This window comes from Cheilinus undulatus, linkage group 11 (genome assembly GCF_018320785.1).
Source record: "Cheilinus undulatus linkage group 11, ASM1832078v1, whole genome shotgun sequence".
NCBI classification, from domain to species: domain Eukaryota; kingdom Metazoa; phylum Chordata; class Actinopteri; order Labriformes; family Labridae; genus Cheilinus; species Cheilinus undulatus.
In genome coordinates this window covers 7,355,313-7,376,929 of record NC_054875.1, presented here as the reverse complement: position 1 = coordinate 7,376,929, position 21,617 = coordinate 7,355,313, and the positions used below count along the sequence as shown (strand labels likewise).

The 21,617-nt window shown below is 39.1% G+C and overlaps 1 protein-coding gene across 5 annotated transcripts in view; it reads left to right on the top strand.

Annotated features, from left to right (window-relative positions):
• The first annotated feature begins 1,272 nt into the window (after window positions 1–1,272).
• Window positions 1,273–21,617, top strand: part of LOC121517005 (protein-glutamine gamma-glutamyltransferase 2-like) — a 43,895-nt gene continuing 23,550 nt past the window's right edge. For 2 of the 5 annotated variants that reach the window (XM_041798489.1, XM_041798485.1), the window contains exons 1-12: window positions 1,273–1,339; window positions 4,658–4,787; window positions 8,385–8,625; window positions 9,653–9,692; window positions 10,345–10,539; window positions 12,108–12,344; window positions 14,213–14,331; window positions 14,434–14,562; window positions 14,670–14,850; window positions 17,018–17,153; window positions 17,311–17,414; window positions 20,944–21,183. In XM_041798489.1, the coding sequence (XP_041654423.1) occupies window positions 8,623–8,625; window positions 9,653–9,692; window positions 10,345–10,539; window positions 12,108–12,344; window positions 14,213–14,331; window positions 14,434–14,562; window positions 14,670–14,850; window positions 17,018–17,153; window positions 17,311–17,414; window positions 20,944–21,183 (1,384 nt within the window). In that variant the 5' untranslated portion in view covers window positions 1,273–1,339; window positions 4,658–4,787; window positions 8,385–8,622. Of the gene's footprint in view, window positions 1,340–4,657; window positions 4,788–8,384; window positions 8,626–9,524; window positions 9,693–10,344; window positions 10,540–12,107; window positions 12,345–14,212; window positions 14,332–14,433; window positions 14,563–14,669; window positions 14,851–17,017; window positions 17,154–17,310; window positions 17,415–20,943; window positions 21,184–21,617 lie in introns of all 5 variants that reach the window. The other 3 variants (XM_041798488.1, XM_041798487.1, XM_041798486.1) reach the window with 3 other exon arrangements.

Here is a 21,617-nt window from a genome sequence, read left to right as displayed (position 1 = left end):
TATCCCTAAATGCATTCTATAATTATTCTGCTTGAGATTTAAGAGCGTGGTGGCCTTCAAATTTCTATCTTCAAAATGTAATCAAGATTATCTTTGAGTCAGAGTAAACATTTGTGCAAAGTTTGAGGAAAATAGGGGCCTGTTAAGGTTAGTGGGTAGAGCAGGTGCCCAAATACAGATGCTAGCATCCTCTATGCAATTATAGGAGAATAAATCCTGATCCTGGCACCGTTTGGTTGTCTTCCCTCCTCTGCTGTCAGCAGGTCTTGTTTTGCTTAACATGATAACTGCCACCTAGTGGTCAACCTTAAAACAACTTGATAATCACCCAACCCTGTCTCCTGATTTCCAGTCAAATAAAGGCAAACACCTCCCCCATCTTTTTTTTTCCTTTCTTTTTTTTTTTTAAAGAAGACCTCTCAAGGCATTCTTGTGATATTGCGTTTACAAGCAAGCGATCAACATGAGGCTTATAGATCTTGACCTTTGACCTCTGACCCCCAAAACTTGCAAAATTCATTAGTAAGTTCTAATAGATATTTAGAGTGTGTCACAGCGGTATTAAAAGACATACAGACTATGTTATACATCAATGAAAGAAATGAAAGCTTTGTATCTCTTTTTGAAGGTAGTAATAGAGGGATATACTTTGAGCGAACATGATAAAGAACTCTGACCTTCTTTGCTTATTCTTTCTCTACCAGTTACATTTCATGTGCTCCAAGATTGTTGATCCTTTACTTCAGTTTCAAGGAAAAAGACTGCTTAGGAACATCATTGCAAATATTGAACAGAAATAAAGCGCCTTTGGGTGAAGTTCTCTTTTTTTTTTGCCACTAGATGGAGCTCTTCAGCTAACACTGCACAGAGAGGACAGGAAACAACAACAGTTCATTTCATAAAGAAAGTTTGTAGCCATTAAAGTATTAAAATGTAAGGCACCAGAGTCTCAAAAGATGTTGTAAGGATTTCTGTTGGGTTATATAGGCTTAATTTAGTAAGATTTACAGATTTAGTGTACAATAACCTATGAAACAATATTTTATTAACTGTTTTTGTGGCACTGGGTGCTGAAAAAGACTAGGAAAAAAATCAGCCCCCACCCACAAAAACTGCTTTACTCAGTTACTTGCCTGTTTTATTTGCCAAATTTTTAATATACGTATGTATTGATGAATTTAACTGTATGTTTTCCTGCTTAACAGAGAGGTCAGCAGATGGCGCTCTATGCTTAGGTTAGCAGTAGCGCCCACCGGTAGAGGAAGTTATCCGCAAGTGGTGAGCGAGTTCAGATAGAGTGCGCTTCAGGTCTGAGCTGTATTTTCTTCTGTTATGAGAGGTAAGCGGACCATAAACATGATACTGGTATCATAATGACAGTAGTGGTGAAGTTGAGTTACGTTTAGGCCTATATTTACTACGTGCACAGACCTAAAGTTGACTGCTTTATTAGCCTTGCTAAGCTGTTAGCAAAACGAATGACGCAGATACTAGCGTTCAGTTCACCACAGTCCCTCAACTCTTTTATGGCAGGAGCTGAGAAGTCAGTTAAATTAATGAACTTAGTTTAATGTATTAAGACATTGCAGGGCCTTATTTTTCTCAAGAAATTGTACTGGACATGCCTGAGTGAAGAAAATGCTTAGCAGCAATTAATAACTATTATTAAACATGAGCTAGATGCTAACACAATGCTAATGTGCTTAAGTTTTTTTTTTTTTTAACAAACTTTATTTACACCAACGAGGGTTGACAGACTTAACAGCATATACTAGTGTAACTCCAAAAATTAGAATATCATGAAAAAGTTCAATATTTTTTGTCACTTGTTTCTGAAAGTGACACCCATAAATTATATAGACTTGTTACACGTGAACTATTTCAAGCCTTTATTTCTTAAAATGTTGACGATTATGGCTTACAGATAAAAAAAAAAACAAAAAACAAAATTCAGTGTCTCAAAAAATCAAAATATTACATTAGATCAATTTAAAAAAGGCATTTTAAACAGAAATGTCAGACTTCTGAAAATTATGTTCATTTCCATGCATCAGTACTTGGTTGGGCCTCCTTTTGCATGAATTACTGCATCAATGCAGCGTGGCATGGAGGCGATCAGCCTGTGGCACTGCTCAGGTGTAATGGAAGCCCAGGTTACTTTGATAGTGGCCTTCAGGTCATCTGCATTGTTGGGTCTGGTGTCTCTCATCTTCCTCTTGACAGTCCCCCATAGATTCTCTGTGGGGTTCACGTCAGGCCAGTTTGCTGGCCAATGAAGCACAGTAACACCATGGTCAGTAAGCCAGCTTTTGGTACCTTTGGCAGTGTTGGGAAGGTGCCAAGTCCTGCTGGAAAATTAAATCAGCATCTCCATAAAGCTTGTCAGCAAATGGAAGCATGAAGTGCTCTAAAATGTCCTGGTAGATGGCTGCATTGGCTGTGGACTTCAGAAAACACAGTGGACCAACACCAGCAGATGCTGACTGACTGTGGAAACTTCACACTGGACTTCAAGTAACGTGGATTCTGTGCCTCTCCACTCTTCTAGGTCCCAGAGTCTAGAGGAGGAGTCAAATTTCAAACCAATACAAATCAATTTGATGAAAAATATGTACTTTTTTATTTATAACCCCCCCCTTTTAGATTTGGCAACATGACAAAAGCACATCAAAATGTGCACAACAAAAGAGCAGTACTTGGACATAATCTGAGGTAGTAGAAATGTTTTTTGTTTTTTTTTTACTTGAATAAAATTAAAATAAATAGGATGAAAAATGAAATAAAATTCTGTAAATAATAATGTTGGTCACATCTTACCCAGACATCCATAAAAACTAAATTTGCACAGTTGTAACTATAACGTTTGGTTCTGTCATATCTGAACTTGGACCATTACACAGTGCCTTCGGAACACCGCAAATATAAACGGAGATTGGGAATCAAAAACACTGCGGAGGAAGAGGCGTGGTAGAAGCATAGGGTAGAAGCCATGGGATAAAATGCACAGCCAAAGGTGGTGGAGGCTGCCTGTTGACATCAGAATATGCAAATTAGATGAGTGAATTTCCTCCCATCATAAACTTTGGGTCGTACTGAAGATTTTTCTTATTTACAGTATGCCTTTATCTCTAACCACTTTGAAGCTACAGCCTTTTGAAATCTTGATATCAAAATTGAATATTTTCTTGAAAAAACTCTGGCGCTCAAAGAGTTAATTGGGATCACCTGGCAAACTAATTATCAAAGGTGTCTGAGATTGATTTCAGTGATCCAAAGAACCGTGAGACACAATACCATCCATGAATTGAATTGAAAAACAAAAAATTGAATGTTTATGACACTAAAATCCAATTTTCATAACAATTTGAGTGAGCTTGGCATAATTTTTGGGCATGTAATGTTTTACTCATTATACCTTTTTTATTCTTCAAAAACACAAGTGATAAAACTCTAACCAACACTAAGCTGTCTATTCCCCAAGACACCAAATAAACATTTAAGGGGTATAATTCTGTCTTATCATTGAAGTTGGACTACTCCAAATGTCTCAAACTTGAGGAGTCTCTTCACCTTCCTTTAAGTTCAACACAAAGACATTCAGACTATATTGCACTGATCATCAACTGGAGGCCCGGGGACCATATTAAGCCCCCAAAGCTTCCTGTCCGGCCCCTAGAATAGCATCAAATTCAGAAAAGGAGTAAAAGAAGATGTTGTTGGCTTTAAATGTCTGCAGTTGTTAAACCTGCCCCAAAAATGATTAATATTGAAATAGTTTTAGTATGACTTAACATTTGAACATTTTTTATAGAAATTTACTTGCCAGCCATTATTAGTAAATATTTTTTGTGAGAAAAGGGTTAAAGTTGGCAGAAATGTTGCAAAAAAATGACAGAATAAGTGGTGTAAGAGGGGTTAGAGAGTGGTTAAAAAAAATGTTGAGAAGCAGCAAAATGGGTTTTAGTGTGGCACAGAGGCAGAAAAAGATGGCAGGAAAAGTGGTGAAAAGAGGTTAAAATGTGGCAAAAATTGGTAAAAGGAAAAAAGGGGAAAGAGGTATCAAAGATGGGTTGAAATTTGCAAAAAAGTAATGAAAATTGGTTAAAAAGTGGCAAAAACACTAGAAATGGATAAAAGAGTGGAACAGAGGGGATAAACATGAGGAAAAGTGGTTTAAAAGGGGTTAAAGAGTGCCAAAAATTGGGTTGAAGAATCAAAAAAGGGAAAAAAGTGTTGAACATACAGCAAAAATAGCTTAGGCACATAGGCACAGTAGTGGAAAGGTGCTAATTAGCAAGAAAGTTGCCAAAAAAGGGATTAATACAGTACAATACAATACAGTAACTTTATTTATCCCCACAGGGAAATTCGGTTATCTGGAGTCTCTCTCATCTGTTTACGGTAGAATTAGAAAGAGTATAAAGAGTAGCAAATGGGTGAAAAATGGCAAAAAATTGTTTTAGAAGTGGCAAAAATTTTTAATTTATTTTTTTTATTTGAAAGTCCAGCCCCTAGATTTTCTGCCAAGACCTAAATCTGGCCCTTGTAGAAATGTAGTTGTTGATCCCTGCTATATTGTCATTATATTTAGCTAAACATTTCATCATGAGGACCTGAGCTTGTGACTTATTTGTAACTGAGGTTGTCATTAATTCAGTGACCCATTTTGATATCTGATGTGAGCTGACAGTGAAGAATGTAAAACCAGCCTGTTACAGAGAAAGGAGTGTCTCTGAGAAGACTTTACTGGCATTGGTGCTGGCACGGCATATCCTGGTGTTTGAATGGTAAGTGCATGTTTACTTGGTTAAACCGGATACAAAGTGCCATGTGCAATAACTGACGCATAATGATCAGTTTTTCAGTTGTGTTTAGCCCAGTTAAGAACAAAGATTCACAACATGATGACCCGGTTCTCCAGTGTCGCTGGTGAGAGTCGCAGAAGTCTGAACTGAGCTGTTGCAGCTTTAATAAAACTGCAGCATGGCAGGGAAATTTCACAGCTCATATTAACACAAAAATGCTTTGCTAGATCAGTCTTGGTATAACAAAGATATCCACTAAGAATAATTAATTTTCTGTGGACGAATCTAGCTCCTACAGCCTTGAATTTCTCATGGATTATGTCAAAAAGTGCAGGGCTTCCTGCTTATGAGTGCAGCCAAATTAAGTAGCTTTTGTATAGTGGCAGTGGTTAAGTCATGCCCTTCCCAAATGCTTCGTGTGAGAGGTTTACCAGATGAATGTGAAATATATCCATTCAGTGGATATATGAAACAGCCTGTCTGACATATCTGGTTAGTTTTGAGCCAAATATCTCAACAACTTTTGCATGGATTGCCACAACCTTTACATCAAACACATATCTGTGATGTAGTAATGTTGGGATCTGCTGCTATTTGAAGATGCACAGGCATCACCTGTGTGTCAGACATAGAGATTTAAGTAATGATCTTCAATAATCTAAAGGGAGAGTGGGGGGGTCCCCAGTGTTTTGCAATGTTATCTTAAGGGCACAAGCAGAGAAACAGCCTGGTTAATTAAGACAGACCTTAGTTTGGCCAGTGTTAATTAAAGAGATTTAATTATGCATTTGGGGGGTTTGAGACTGTCACGTTACACTGAAGCGAGTTTGTGGCCATAAAAGTTGTAAAATGTTGTGAATCAAGTCCCCAGAAAGTGTAAGTGTTACATAGCCTTAATTCATAGTCTTTAAGAAAATTTATTGCATTTAAAAAGGGGTGCACTTTTTTTTTGTTTTTTTGTTTTGTTTTGTTTTTTTGTTTGTTTTTTTACATTTCTGTTGTTCTCACTGTGTCAAACAAAATAAAAACATGGCATTTGTGTTTAGAAAAGTAGAGATAATGTCCACTATCCTCTAATTGGAGATGTTTGTAAACTGGAAATTTTCAATTGCACTGAACCAAAGGTAGCAGCATTCTTTCCTTGTGAAATTTTTGAAATTACAGACATAAAAATGTCCTTTTTCACAAATGTGTAATATAAATCTTGCTGTTCCAGCTGCATGTCAGAGTTCCACCTTTTTGTTCCTGCTATTCTGCAGTATTAGATATTTAAATTACTAACTATTGGGCATTTATAAATCGATTCAGAATCTTCCACCTCCTCATCACGATGCATCTAAGAATCTATTTTTTCTCCCAACTCTAATATTTACTGTACAATACCCTATAAAACTAACCGGACACACCAGATGGATTTGTTTCACACATCCATCTGGTAAACCTGCCATAGACTGTTTGGTAAAGGGCAGAGCCTTTGAAAAAAACACTTGGAGGGTGATTGGATGAACGTTCTGTGTGTCACATCTTTACGGACTAATCAGAGCAACAAAACACGTGACAACATAGGTGGACGCCGCTACCAAGGAGTAAACTGGAGAACTGCACAACCCAAGCCATGGTGACTTTTGTCGTTTTTGAAAAGAAAACAACTCAGTGCTGTTCGTTGTTCTTTTTTAAACAAAGAAATGTCAAGTTCTGATAAAACTGATGCTTTCGCGGCATCAACGCTAATGTTTCCCACCATAATTGCACCGGCATCTTCTTACTGCTTACATACGTCATGACTGTCGTGCCTGAGAGTACTCCCCCTCGATGCTGATTGGTCCTGTCACTTTCTAACCGGGCCCAAACGGTTCAGACGGGGGCTTTGCAAGATGGATTCACCAGTGAGAAACACGGAAATGGGCGAATCCATCTGCTTCGCGAGGTTATTATGAAACAATATTTATAAACGATTTTACTCATTTTTTTTTAGCCTCAAATATAACAATTGATAAAACTCTAACCACAACGTTGTCTATTCCCCAAGACAGCAGAGAAACATTTAACCTCTTGGGATACAAGTCTGTCTCATCACTGAGACAAGATCATTTCTTTGCTGAAAGTTGGACTAATAAAAACATCTCAAACTGGAGGAATCTTTTCACCTCCTTTTAAGTCTCAACACGGTGACTTTCAGAGTATCACTGTTGCTTTTATATTTAGCTGAATATTTCATCATCTCAAGATCCTAGTGTGTAATATGTGTGTGTATTGCTTCAGTCACTTAGCGTTTTGTATCTGGCGTGAGTCAGAGGAGAAAGCACTGCCAGAATTTGTGGCAAAGAAAGGAGTGTCTCTTGGGAAAGTTTTCAACAAATCGTAATGTTTGGCTGAGTAAGTGATGCTGGCACACACTGAGGTCTAGGAATGATGAGGGCGTGTTCATTCAAGTAAATCAAATGCAAGGTGCCAAGATTGATGGTGGATGATTACTGGTTAAATGATCTGTTTTTCTGTTGTGTTTGCTTCAGGCTTGCACTGTTGTTGACCATGACATTAAAAAAAAAAAAAACATCATATGTATTGAAATGAAATGTCAAGCTTTCATGGGGACTGGATTGTTGGGTCCTAAAGATTTTAAAGACCCCTTTGACTCTCCTTTATCAGAGCCATAACCTTGATTTCTGCAGTTTTGAGCTAACCTTGCAAAGCAGATAGATTGGCCAGATTTCATGTCTGTCATCAAGAAAATCCATCCTGCAAAGCTTCAATCTTAAACAATTGTGCCAGGTCTGAAAATGTCCTGGACCAATCAGAACAAGGTCGTAGCTACGGGAGGGATGTAATTGTACTGGAAGCTGATAACAATGGCTGCTGCTGGTGTAGCTTTTAGTTCAGTTGTAGCTACAATATAGTGGCAGTTTTGTTAGAACTGGATCCCCTTTTTTCCTAAATTAGATTTTTTAAAAAGAGCTTAGCAACACACTGAAAGGTTTTCATTGTGTAGAAGATTTTTTGCACCTCTGCCAACCACCTTTGGTATGAGTTTTATCCAGCAACAAGCTCCATTGTCACAAACTAGCACCTGCCTGGTGAGTTTAGGTTACTTATGCTACTACCTCATCTTGTGTTGTCGCTCTGATTGGTCGGTAATGAATGTGACGGAACATCCAATCACCTCTGACACACTGGTTCCTAACTTGGGGTCCAGGACCCTCTGAGAGTGGAAACAAAGGTCTCAGGGGGCTTGAGGCTGAGGTTGTCAAAATCAGTTTTGCACATATTAACTAAAATCATGACATTTAAATTATTTTTTAGTTTGTGCAAATTTTGGTGAGGGCATTATGTGTCAACACATCTTTGTTTTTTATCCATAAAACAATTAAAAATGGAGCAGAATTTTAAGCATGAAGACTGTTTCTTACTCATTCATTTGTCCCATTCATTCATTTCTCTTCCTTTCTCTTCCTGCCCTGGTGATCAGCTGATTATGGACGTTCACTCTCTTCAGTACTAATCTGAATAAAGTACCGAACCTCATTCATTCAACCATCATGCATCTGTCCTATTTTAAATCTGTTTTCGTCTCTTTCACAGTCTCAGCCTGTCGTTTCAGTGTGGATTCTGCAGCCCTCCTCCACCCCAGCCACCTCTATTCAGTTCAGAGCAGGTTTTCTGCTCAGTTCATCCCCCATACCTCAGTCTCCTCCTCCAGGCTACCTCACTGGTGTCCCCAGCTTCTCAGAAGTCTACTCCTCATCTGATCCTGCATCCCTCATGAACACCAGTGTCTATACTCCATGATAAAATAAGATAATGATGTCTCAGTTTTGGAATGGTGGGTGGTGAGAGCTAGAGTTGTTTCAATTCCCTTACCAGTATTTGAAATATTTCCGATACTGCTTAAAATGTAGGTATTGGTATCAGCTAGTACATATGATGCACAGCTTCAATACCGTTATGTTGAACTTTATATTTAGCTTAGTTTTAGTCATGCTAAATGTTAGCATTGCATGCACCATTTCACAGCAGCAAAGAAGAACCAGAGGTCCCACTGCAGCAGTAAAGTTTGGAGGCTGCAAGACAATTATTCTCTGTCTTTGCTCTTTAAAACCCTCCCAGACCGACATTGTTGTACATGACAAGAAGTGACACAGTTTATTTAAAGCTAGATAACTTTTTAAAGATAAATCATGGCTTCCTACTTTTTTTTCTTCTAAAACTAGTCCCTGTGCTGTCCGTTAACGCTATCCAAGCCTTTGAATCCCTTACGGCAGTTTTTCTAGCGACCCTGAAACTTGGGTGATGTTTTGGGTCATTAAATTTAAATCCACACCAGTAATTCCACAGTGCAGTCAGTCTAAAGGGGGATCAAATCAGTACTCACTATTGGCTGATACTTAATACTCAGTCTGAACAAAACGCAGACCATGGAGGGTTCCCACTTGACAGTGCCAGCTTTTTGCTACCTGTCAGTCCGCACGGTTGACTTGTGGAGGCAAATAAACTAAAAACAAAAAAGTAAAGAAATTTTTGTTTGGTCAGCAGCATTAATGGTAAAATGACTTAGTTTCAACATCTGATATGTTGTTTACACTCTGTTGTGAATAAAAAAAATCAGCTTAATGTGACACTGTGTGAGACTGTTCACATCCTGCATGGATTAAATTCCTCACTCACCTTTCCCTTGAGGGTTTCTCATTCCTTTGGTTACAAAAAAATGCCGTTAATACACAGCTGCATTCAGGCTCGGCGTGCTATGAAGGACCAGTATGACGTAGGAAAAAGGGAGAGTGTGATATTTAAACGCAGAAAGGTGGAGCCTGCCTCTCATTCATTCAGCTGCTTGTGACTGCTCTTGTCAGATCATGGACTACATTCAACAGACAACAAAGGGCGACCATGGTGAGTTCACAATGCAAAAAATACTCCAGAGCTTTTTTTTCCTCCCTAAGGACTGTTGTAACCAATTTTCAATTTTCTTACTTTTTTTTTTTTCATTTAAGAAAAATAAAATTTCCTGCCAAGTCATAAATTAGATATCAATGATTTCCATATACAAATGCAGCACCTCTGAAGAAGATTTGGAGTAAAATTGATTAATTCTTCTCTTTAATAATGGTAGAAATAAACTAGTATTTTAAAGCATAACACCAGATTTAAATTGTTTTACTTTACATGTGTTTCATTTTTTAAGATTCCTGTAAATTATAATGACAGGCTGCATGAGTGGAAATAACATGGCATGTGACAGAATATGAGGAGAGTAATTAAACTTGAAAACTTTGCAAAAAAGAAAACAAAGTAGTGGTTACTGCTTATGGTATTTGGTTTAGTATTTGCCAAGCAACCAAATTATCTTTTTTTTTTTTTTTTTTAAATTTATAAATGCACAATTGACCAGAAATCATCTGATTATTCTGACACATGCTAGGTTAAAATTTATAGCCAGTTTCTTTGACATAACCCGCAAAACTTCATGGTAGATTCTGACGACACATTATAAACACATTTTTCTGTAATTCATACATTAAATACACATGATTTGTTTTTCCAGGCTCTCATGGGGGCCACTGCCAACTGAAGCTGGTGGACTATGAGGCTGATGAAAACCACATTTCCCATGAGACTCAGGGGCTCAGCCAAAAGCACCTGGTGGTGCGGCGAGGGAAACCGTTCAAAATTACGCTGAAGTTCGGTGGTCAGTCGTGGGATCCGAATTGGCATCGTCTGATCCTGGACGTAAAGATAGGTAAGAGAAACAGGGTCATGACTGCTCACACTAAGAGCGAGACTGTGTGAAAATTACAAGGAAACATACCATTACAGTTAATGTTAAACAGGGTCGTGATGAGACCCTTATCTCACAAGACGAGATGAGATTTTACACTTTTTTTTAAATTTTAGAAAAAATATATGAGTGGAATATATGTCCTTTATAAGACTGAAAGTCATAATTGTAGAGCATTCAGGTCTATTCAGAAATGTTTAACTCCTGTTCTGAATAAGCTATCAATGCTTCCACACAGTTCATCTTGTCTAACTCTGAGCCAAACTGTACATTTTAATGCTCTTCAAATCAGACCTTTCATTTTAATATTCTACCACATCTTTGTTTTACTACGCTATGCACTCATTGCTACAATAATAATAATAGTGATAAAAGCATGCATGTTATTTTGAAAGTATTTTAAAAACTATCTGCAACAGATTGAAATATAAAAAGATGCAGCAGTAAAATCAAACAATTTCTCATCCTCTTTAAGGACATCCATATTTAAAACACTCAAAAGAAATATTTGTCAATAACATGTTTGCTGCAATTTAAAGAAATAGATTATGTTATCATTTTGTGGTGTTTTTTTCTCATGAGCTGTGACGGTGTTGGACATGAGTCATGACCCACATAAGAGCGTGTGTGTGTGTGTGTGTGTTGGTGAGTGAGTGTGATTCTCTGCTCTGCCTGCTGTCGGACAGCAAACAGGGATTGTTTAACTTGGCAGAGTTTGTTTTGCTAAGTTTACCATTGCAGTATACAACAGCCCGTTGGGCTACTCATGTTAAGCATCTGATTGATGATATGCACAGCCAACAGCTGGTGGATGTGTGACTGACAGACGGTGAGATGAGAAGGAGACATGACGAAGCAGCGACTGAATCAAAGTTACAAAATCCCAGATACTGGCACTAAGAGCGAGTCTGCACGTATACACGAACTTACGGAGACTGCACTGGTTTCCAACAGCAGCATTAAATCATTTCACATTGTTACGATGAACTTAATATGCATTGGCAAATCATGTGCAGCCCGAGTAGCGCACGCGGAGGAGGGGTGGGGGTTGGAGTGGTGCTCTGAATGGGTCATGGATCAGCTCCGTTACTTTATTAGCTGGCAAACCCACAATTTTTCAACTTTTCAGGGCATTTTTGTGATCTTTTATAACTTCCAGTTGGGTATTGTTTTTTTTTTGTCAGGAGAGCTCCTGCTCCTGTTGTCTGGACAATATTGATCTTGCAAGATGATTTTCACCTTGACGAGACATCTCATGATGTTTTTATCTCACAAGATCTCGTCATACCCCTAATGACTACGATAGCCTTGGCTATAACAAAAGACTGACCTCATGGTGAATCAGACAAGAGTCGATGCCTAGGAAGGCAGTCCAACTAAGCAATGAGAAAACAATGTCCAAAAAACTTGACAATGATGGGATATTAACACATACACAACCTGGGGATGAGTGAGGAGCTGACTCTTTACTTCGGAGTTGTGTTTTTAAGGCCTGTTAGTCACAGCTACTGATTTCTTTTGTTATACAGGTGATTTGTTCGAGAGGATGAGGGTCCAGCTTCCTGAGGAGTGGCCTAATCCCCATAGATGGTCCGCCATAATCGACCGGCACGGCATGCATCCACATTCAGTGACCATCAACATCTGCTCTCCTGTTATGTCCGCAGTAGGTCTTTATGACCTCTATCTCCACATAGAAACCAGACATGGTAGAAAGAGCTTCGTAGTGGGGGCGTTTATCCTGCTCTGCAACCCTTGGCACTCAGGTACGAAGAAATACTGAAGTAGGCCTAATTCTCTGGGTACGGAAATCCCATTAATACACAAACTCTGAAGAAATTTCAAATAAAAACCTGAAAGGTCATTGAACAATTGAGATACAATTGAGATAAATTCTAGATTCATGTCATACAAAGTTAAATATTTCAAGAATTATTTTTTGTTTTATTCTTGAAGATTACGCCTCATGAAAATCAAAAATCAACTATCTCAAAATATTAGAATATTTTCTAAAAGTCTAATTTGCAAAGATGTACCGAGCCTTCATTCTCTCACTCTGCTTCAGTCTACATAACCACAATCATGGAGAATACTGCTGACTTGACTTTAGTACAGAAGACAATCATTGGCATCTTCCACAAGGAGGATAAGCTACAGGAGGTCACTGCTCAAAGGTGCAGGGATGAGCTCAGGCTTTAGAGGACTGTCAAAGCAGATTCAAGAACTTAGGGGAGCTTCACAAAAAGTGGACTGAGGCTGGAGTCAGTGGATCAAGAGCCACAACACAGAGGGGTCCAGGAAAAGGACGGCAATGGGGCTTTTCCACTACGGCTTTTGGCCACGCTGAGCTGTGCTGATTTGCATTTCCATCACCAGTTTGGCCGTGCCAAGCCGCGCTCAAATGGCTCTGTTCATGAGCAGGGCCAAAGCAGGCCAGCCCCACCTTCAAGCGCGGCAGAATGTTCATCCAATCACCCTCCAAGTTTTTTTTTTTTTTTCAAAGGCTCTGCCCTTTCCCAAACGCTGTCTGTGAGTGGTTTTCCAGGTGGATGTGTGAAACAAATCCATCTGGTGTGCCAGGTTAAAATTTTCTACATTCTAAAATAATTTGTATTACCTTGTAATATGGTCAGAAATACAATTAAACTGAAAAGCAGGAGCCCAAAATTGTTCTTTAGAGGCCTCTGTTGAAACAAGTTTATTGTGGTCTTTTCAGCGCTGAACTTGCTGTTGTAAATGCCAAAACTAACTTGTTTTTCGACACGGTCCACTGAAGAATGCTGTCAGCTGAGGCACGTTTATGTCCTCAGAAGAGGGAACACATATTCAAACACATTTGTTGTGGCAGCAGATTGTCTGCAGTTTAGTGAATCATTCTACGCCCTTGATACTCAACATGTGGGTGTTGAGCCACATGTGGCTCTTTTGTGGCAACTTGTGGCTCTTTTAAGTCTTACTTGAAAAGATATTTCCCCTAGAAAACCTCATAATATTGAGAAATATTGGCCTGATCGGTTGCTAGTCGCATCCATCAGTCCGCTTTTGTCCGTAAACACATTTGGATGTGTGCAAAAAGTAGAACATGTAAGATAAATATCACTGATTCTCAAGAAAAGGGCAAACTGGACTTTGTTTTTACAAATTGCCAAATTGAATGTGATTAAATCTAAATTTTGAATAATTGCTCGGACTTTGTTGCCATACTAAAGAATGACTTAGTGACATAATTTTTTATTTGAAAGGCTACTTTCCTATATGAATGGAATATCTGTTTGTCTGGAGGGAATTAAAGTCATTTTTGTACATATTAACACCATGGGATTGAAAAGCTGAACAATTTAATACCATGATAGGAATGTATGAACTAAATGGTTATGTGAGCTAGGATTGGCTATATACTGAATTAAGCATAACTGATTAACCAGTGATAACCAGTTTACATAACATCATTGTCTTCTCAAATTTGACCCTATAAAAATTCAGATTTCTACAGTTATCTCTCTTTTTAATTGCTGCTAAAGCAAGAGTTACAGATGATAGTAAAGGCAACATTATTACAGCATTTGCGCTTCCCAATCTGAGCCTGTTATGGAACAAAATGGCTGTCATTTAAACAAACTGAATTGCCTTTTAGATGATCCTGTGTACATGCCAAATGATGCTGAAATAGAAGAATACATGAAGAGTGACTATGGGTGGTTGTTCATGGGAACAGCTCTACACAACAGCAGCAGACCTTGGTCCTTTGGTCAGGTGTGTTATATTCATCAAACATCATGATTTTATCATTTAAAATAACAATATTTTGTATGAACTCTGAAGACTCCAAAGCTTCACTGTGGGTCTTTTTTGCAGTATGAGCCTGGAGTCCTGGAAGCGTGTCTACAGCTGCTGCAGATCAGTCCACAGCACCTGAGGGACAAAAACGAAGACTACTCTCTCCGAGCAGACCCGGTCTACCTCAGCAGGGTGCTCTGTGCAATGGTGAGAGACAAATGCTTTATGTATCTGAAACAAATATGGTCAAACATGCATCATATCATTGAAGATATGATCCTGAAAAGGTCACTAGTGTGTCTGCTTTTGCCCAGGTGAATAGTGCTGATGACGACCGGGGGATTCTGTTGGGGAAGTGGCAGGGCAGCTATGCGGATGGTGTCAAGCCTACAGATTGGAGCGGCAGTGCTGACATCCTCAATCAGTGGATCTCTTCAGAATACAAACCTGTACGTTACGGACAGTGCTGGGTCTTTGCTTCAGTCCTCTGCACAGGTACTTTGTGTAACTCTGGAGAGTATATGCCTAAAGCATGCCTGCGAGAAGATTTACTGAGACATCAACATGTTAACAAATTTAACCTGCTCCTTAGAACACAATGCATTTACAGTTTTTTCAGACATTTTTGGTTGTAGTTTTTTATGATACTGATGGAAGTAGAAAAGCCATTGTGCATATTTTATTCAAGTAAAAGTATTCAAAACTGTGGTGCTTGATAAAGTTCAATATGAGATCATCCCCCTATTGTTTAAATGGTGTGACGTCAGAGACATGAGCAACCCAGTGTAGTGATTTTTTAACTGCTTACTTGCATATGGATGTGTGACAAATACAACTTGAGAAGACATTTTAAGACTCATGCTAACTTTGACAACGCTCGGCCCCCATTCCAAACTAAGTGAGTAGCCCTGCTGTTGAGCATTTATAAGGTCAGACACTGATGTTTGACAAGAAGACATGGCTCCCAGTTCCCTTTTCCAGTTCATCTCAAAGGTGTTGATGGGGTTGATGTGCAGTCAAGTTCTTCCACACCAAACTCATCAAACCATCTCTTTATCGTCCTTGCTTTGTGCACTGGTGCACAGTCATGTCGGAATAGAAAAGGTTCCTTGGAAGCATAGCATAGTCCAAAATGTCTTTGTATACTGAAGCATAAAGACTTGCCTTCACTGGCGATAAGGGGTCTAGCCAAAACCCTTAAAAACAGCCCCATACTCTCATCCCTCCTCCACCAAACTTCAAAGCTGGCACAGAGCAGCCAGACAGGTAACTTCCTCCCAGCATCCGTTCAACCTAGACTCACCCATCAGACAGCCAGGCAAAGAAGCGTGACTCATCATTCCACAGAACACTTCTGCACTGCTCAGCCCAGTGTCTGTGCGTTGTATTGCTGATTTACTTATATATTTTAACACTGCTTAAAGGGGACATATTATGCAAAACACAATTTTTCAGGCTTTTCTAACAAAAATATGTGCCCCTGGCCTGTCTGCCCCCCCCGACCTCTCAGAAAATCTCCACCCTCCTCTCCTGATCCTCCTCGTAGCTGGCAGCTGAGACACATCCACTAAACCACATCCATTTCCTGAGAGGATCGTAGTCAGGGGCGGAGTCAGACAGTACAGTAACATTTAGGGTGCGTTCACACCAGAGCTGTTTGGTCCGCTTTAAACAAACTCTGGTCCGTTTTCCTGGATAGTCCAGTTTATTTGGAGTGGTGTGAAAGCTCCCTTGAACTCTGGTTCAGACCAAACAAGCAGAGTCTGGTCCGCTTGAAAACAGGGGGTCTCGGTCCACTTCCAAACAAACCTGGTGTGGTTCGTTTGAGGTGTGAAAGCAAAGCAGACCAATTTGTGAACCAAAGGCAGTAAGTGGGATAAAGCTTAATGATATACGTATTTATATATTATTGACTGTATGTATCCATGTACATCGTGTGATGTATCTGTGATGTGACTGTAACATTAAAATACATGCCGGTACCTCGCTTGACGTCTGTGTAGCCATAGCAATACGTCGTAGTCAGTGCTGATTTATTCGTCTCATATAAAGAACATATAAAGAACGGCTGCCTGGCTGCTCGTTATGCTCCAGTGCTTTTGCATTGGAGCATAAAAGCTAGTTCTGAGCAGGGTTGAAACAGAAACCTGCAAATTATTGTCTATTTGCCTTGTCAGCCATTGAATCAAGCATTTAACGTTAGTTAAAGCAGGCCAGTAAAGCAGTACTGCCCTGATCAGCTGACCCAATGCAACCCCTCCTCAACTGACAGTCATCTGATTTACTGCCTTTCTATCTGCAAGCTGCTAATGCAACCCTCCTCCACCCCAACTCCTCCTTTATTCTGCTTCTGACTTAACCAACATCATGTACCTCGCCTTGTGAATATTGAAGTGGCCCGAACATCCTTATATATTTCTGTATGTGGCCATCAGTGGAATGAGTTTGGACACCCCTGCCATACTGGATGTGTGTGGTTTGTCGTGTTGCGCTACCATTACCTTTCCTGTATTTATGCTGATGCTTTACGTTCCTTACAGATGAATAGTTATTTGAACTTTTGAAGTTTGAACTGTGCATTGGAATATCATCATTGTCTTCCAGAACTTAACCACTTAGGCCAAACATTTAAATCTTGATACAAACATACTTTTTTTTTCAGTGATGAGAGCACTTGGCATTCCCTCCAGGGTGGTCACAGTATTTAATGCAGCCCACGATGGAGATTGCAGCTTGTCAGTAGAAGAATATTACTCAACCACAGGGGAAAAGCTCAACCTCTCAAGGGACAGTGTTTGGTAGGTTTCTATATTGTCTGCCTACTGTATATATTTAATGGATCAGTGTTATGCAAGATACACTTCTTTTGGGAGTGTGTTATTATTTGTTAACACTCATTAGTTAATAGTTTTTGATAAATGTGTATAGTCTCACATGTATGTTTGTCTTTTTCAGGAACTTCCATGTATGGGTGGAGTCCTGGATGAGACGACTAGACCTCAGTCCTGAGTTTAATGGCTGGCAGGTTGTGGACCCGACTCCACAGGAGAAGAGTGCAGGTTGGTCCCTGCAACAAGCTGGCTTCAAAGATCAGCTACTTAAAAACCAGAGCCAACTAACCTTACATACCGACTGGTAGGGGTGTGATGGCACACTTATCTCACATAGAGATTAGGGTCCACGAAAAAATACAAGATTTTACACTATTTTTAAAATTTCTAACAAAATACATCAATTTTTGGATCATGTGCAGCGCCATGCAACAGATCTACACTTGCAGTTCACATGGGCATGTACAGGTGGGGCCACCATGGAGCCAATGGACAAACCCACATGGGACCTATATTGGAGCCTGTGTACAACCCATATGGGGCCCAAGCATGTAGGGACAAAGCATTTAAACGATTGACCAGGCAACTTTGTTTTCTGTTTTCTCTGGTTCTCTGTTTATATACAGTTTTCTGTATATAAACAGAGAACCTGAGTGGCGTGAATCACTCCAGTGTGTCTTTTTAATGCTGTCCTTACATGCTTAACCCCTTAAAGCCTGTTGTATCATATTTGATACATACTTTTATGATACCTCTATCTAATCAAAATTATCATAAATGACTAAAAAAAAACCTCTGAACACAATCCAATAAATGCTAAAAATGCCCTCAAGTGGATTATCAGTTACCAAAAACACTTAATGTATCAAATGAGATTAAAAAATATACAGTGCTTAACAAATTTATTAGACCACTACCCAAAGTAAAGTTTATGCCACAGCTGCCCTAAATTAACAGCTTGGTAATTACCAAAATCATTTTATGTTTCTACAATGGTTAATACACCAATATGTAGAAGCCCTTTAACCGAAATGATATTTTCAATGCTAAAATATAATTATTATTGTTATCCATGAATTCTCAAATTTACTGATTTACAAACAAAACTGAAAAAAACAGTAAAGCACATTATTATTTCTTGATTAATATGTCAAATTGTAGTTATTTACTTGCATTCCTGAACAGAAAAATGAGTTTTAGTGGTTGAATTTTATGCTTGATTCATTTCTGACTTCTCAGAGAGGCCCAGTGAGCCGGCTCAAATTTGGGTATAAACAGGTGAATTCAGTTTGAAATTCCTCATTCCTGTTCAAAATGGTAAAACATGGAGAGCTCACTGAAAATGAAAGAGTCTGCATTAAAGCACTTCATGATGCTGGATGGTCTCTGAGACAAATATGACAGGTGGTCTAATAAATTTTTTAAGCACTGTATATATATGTTAAATTTTTGGGAATTTTGATTTTTTTGGATTTCATTAGAAAGTGAAATAAACATTTCAGTTCCCCCAAAATTAGAATTTTCTGGCCATAATTTGTGTTTTCCGGGTTTAAAGGGTTAATACAATTGGGGCTTTCCACAAAACTTTTGGCTGCACCCATCGAAACAACTTGGTGTGGATGGGTGCAACTTTTCATTAGCAGTTTGGCTGTGCAAAACTATGCCGCACCCAGAATTTTCTCCTCTGGAGCAGGGCCCAACCACACCCACCCAACCTCCGAGCACACCACGGTGACATCAAAGCGGTTCCCAGGGAGCCAGTTGCCTGGGGGATTTTCCTCTTTCTGCTTCCAATTCTTAAACATTGGGGATCTAATCTCAGTTTTTACTCTGCATCTAAAATTTGAAACGTATAAGACACACAACGAAAACTTGAGACTTATCTGCTCATACCATGGTCCGATAGCTGCACACAGCCTGAGTTCTCATTCCAGATTACTCCTGCCATGCTGAGGTCAAGCCAAGTAGATCCAAGCCATTCAATGTAATGGAAAAAGTATTTATTTATTACAATGCACATTAATGAACATGGACATGTTTAAGTGCCAGATTGTAGCCATAGGCTAATTTCCATCTGTAGTCCCTGGCAGGTTGATGGTATATATAACAAAGAGTACATTAAAAATCTACATGAAATTAGACAACACCAAGAGACCAGACAACATAAACAGTACAACAAAATACGAAGACCCAAATATAACATGGCCTTTGCTTAAGACAGACCAGGAATAAAGTGACCATTAAAGTGCATAAGGCAGACGGTAAAGTGCTGTAGTGCTGAAGTGCAAGTGTGCTAATATACATTACATGATCATGAGTGTGCTTAAAAAAGAGATTACACATTGCCCGTGGCCTGGTAAGTGAAAGTGCTAATATTATTGCACAAAGCCCTATTGCACGTAGTTTGCATTTACAGATGTGTTTATACATGTATTATTGCACTGGAAAAGCATACATAAGTGTATCTATGTATGTAATATAGCGCAAAATATGCATACATAGCTAAATGTACGTATGTATGCATATAGATATTGAAATGGTTAAACATGGTTGCAATTCTGGTTTGTCCTGAGCCACGCTTTCAGATTACCGTTGCAAAGCTGGAGCATTCCCTGACTCTGAGTGGTAAAATATTCCACAGTGTGCTTCCTTGGAAAGATATGACATTTTGCCCAAAGGTGGAACGTCTAAGAGGTATCTCACAGTCCCTTCTAACAGTGGCTCTGGTCAGTCTGACTGAAGATTCACTACTTGTTTTCTGTTTGATGTAATCATTTAGCCCAAATAGGACTTTATATATCAGACAGGCAATTTTAATTTTTTGAAAATTTTCAAAGCTCAGAAGCTTGTACTTTTGGATCCACTGCTCTTCCAGAGCAGAGAAACTAAAACGGGTAAGCTTAGCAACCTGTTGGTCAATGGTGTCAAATGCCCTTTAAGATTTAAAAACACGCCACTAACAGTCTTTATTAGTCACAGACTACGATTTTGCAAAGACTGGGGGTCACTAGCTACAAGACTAGAATAAAACTCTTGTTGAGAAAGAAAGCAAAGCAAGTTTGCAAAATAAAAGTTACACATGCCTCACTACAGAAACAAACTGATCTGGGCTTTTACTTTGAAAAATCCAACAGAGGTTTACCCAACCTATCATGTCAGCCTGGAATAAACCAACAGACATGATACACACATGCAGGTGCAGCAGGATCAGACTGTGGCTCTGAGCAGAAAAGTGTTTCCATCTTGTGAGTTGTGAGCGGACATTCAGCGGCTTCAAACTGAACTACGCTCGTGTTCATGTTTTGAAAAGTTAACTGTTCTTACGCACAGCACTGGCTCTTATTGGTTGTGGATGATGGTCGCATCATTGAAAACACAATTTGCATATGACCAGACTAAAGACTCATGACATCAAGACTGCAGAAAGACTGTCTTAGAACTACTCTGATGGAGTATGATCACCCTACACCTAACGACTGAGATTATGGGAGTGCGCTGCAACTTTAGCAAGACTGATGTTTTTTCTCAGACTTTGGATTTTGTCTGCGACTTTGAAATCGCTTGAAAAGTCGTTAGGTGTAAGGCCAGCATTAGTTGAAAAGATGGTATGATGGTGGGCTTGTCTTTTTCCTTCCTTCCTTTTATCTGTATTACATCTGCATGATGCCCCCTAATAATCTTTGAGACACTGAAAGTCAAAAATACTAAATGCAATGCAATGCAAAACTTTTAACATTAAACATATCATTCTCTACAGGGATTTACCGCTGTGGCCCTTGCCCAGTTGCTGCCGTCAAGCAGCGTGTCCTCAGAACCCCATTCGACACACCATTCCTCCATGCCGCAGTTAACGCTGACATAATACGTCTAATCGTGCGTGATGGACAGGTGGTGGGGAGGAAGGTGGACAGTGAGACAGTGGGACAGCTGATCTACACCAAGAGTGTCGGCTCAGACAGACCAGAGGATCTCACACCTGCTTACAAGGATATCAAGGGTAAGACAAAGAGCAGATTGACTATGAAAAGACTTACTGTTGTACTGTTATTGATAAGATGAACTGATTAAAAAAATATACATTTTTTTATTTATATCTTGTGAAAAGTTTAGTAGCTCTGTTTCCATTTTGTTGTCAAATAAAATAACTGACTTTTATTTAGTTTTACTTTGAGATCCAAATAACTTGTTTTATCTTCTATACAAAACTTTTCCAATTTGAACAACAAATGCTAAAACAGACGTCTCATTGCCAACCAATGCAGTAATGATTTAAAGCCATGAAAATGTGCAACTTTTCTCAGTCAAACCAGCTGTAATGGTTCAGTACATAAATCTGCAGTTGTGTTATAAAACTAATATGTCTATAGAACATTGTGCTGACCAGTCATAACACTTTAAAATGAAAAGAGTCAGAATGATACATGTGACTTA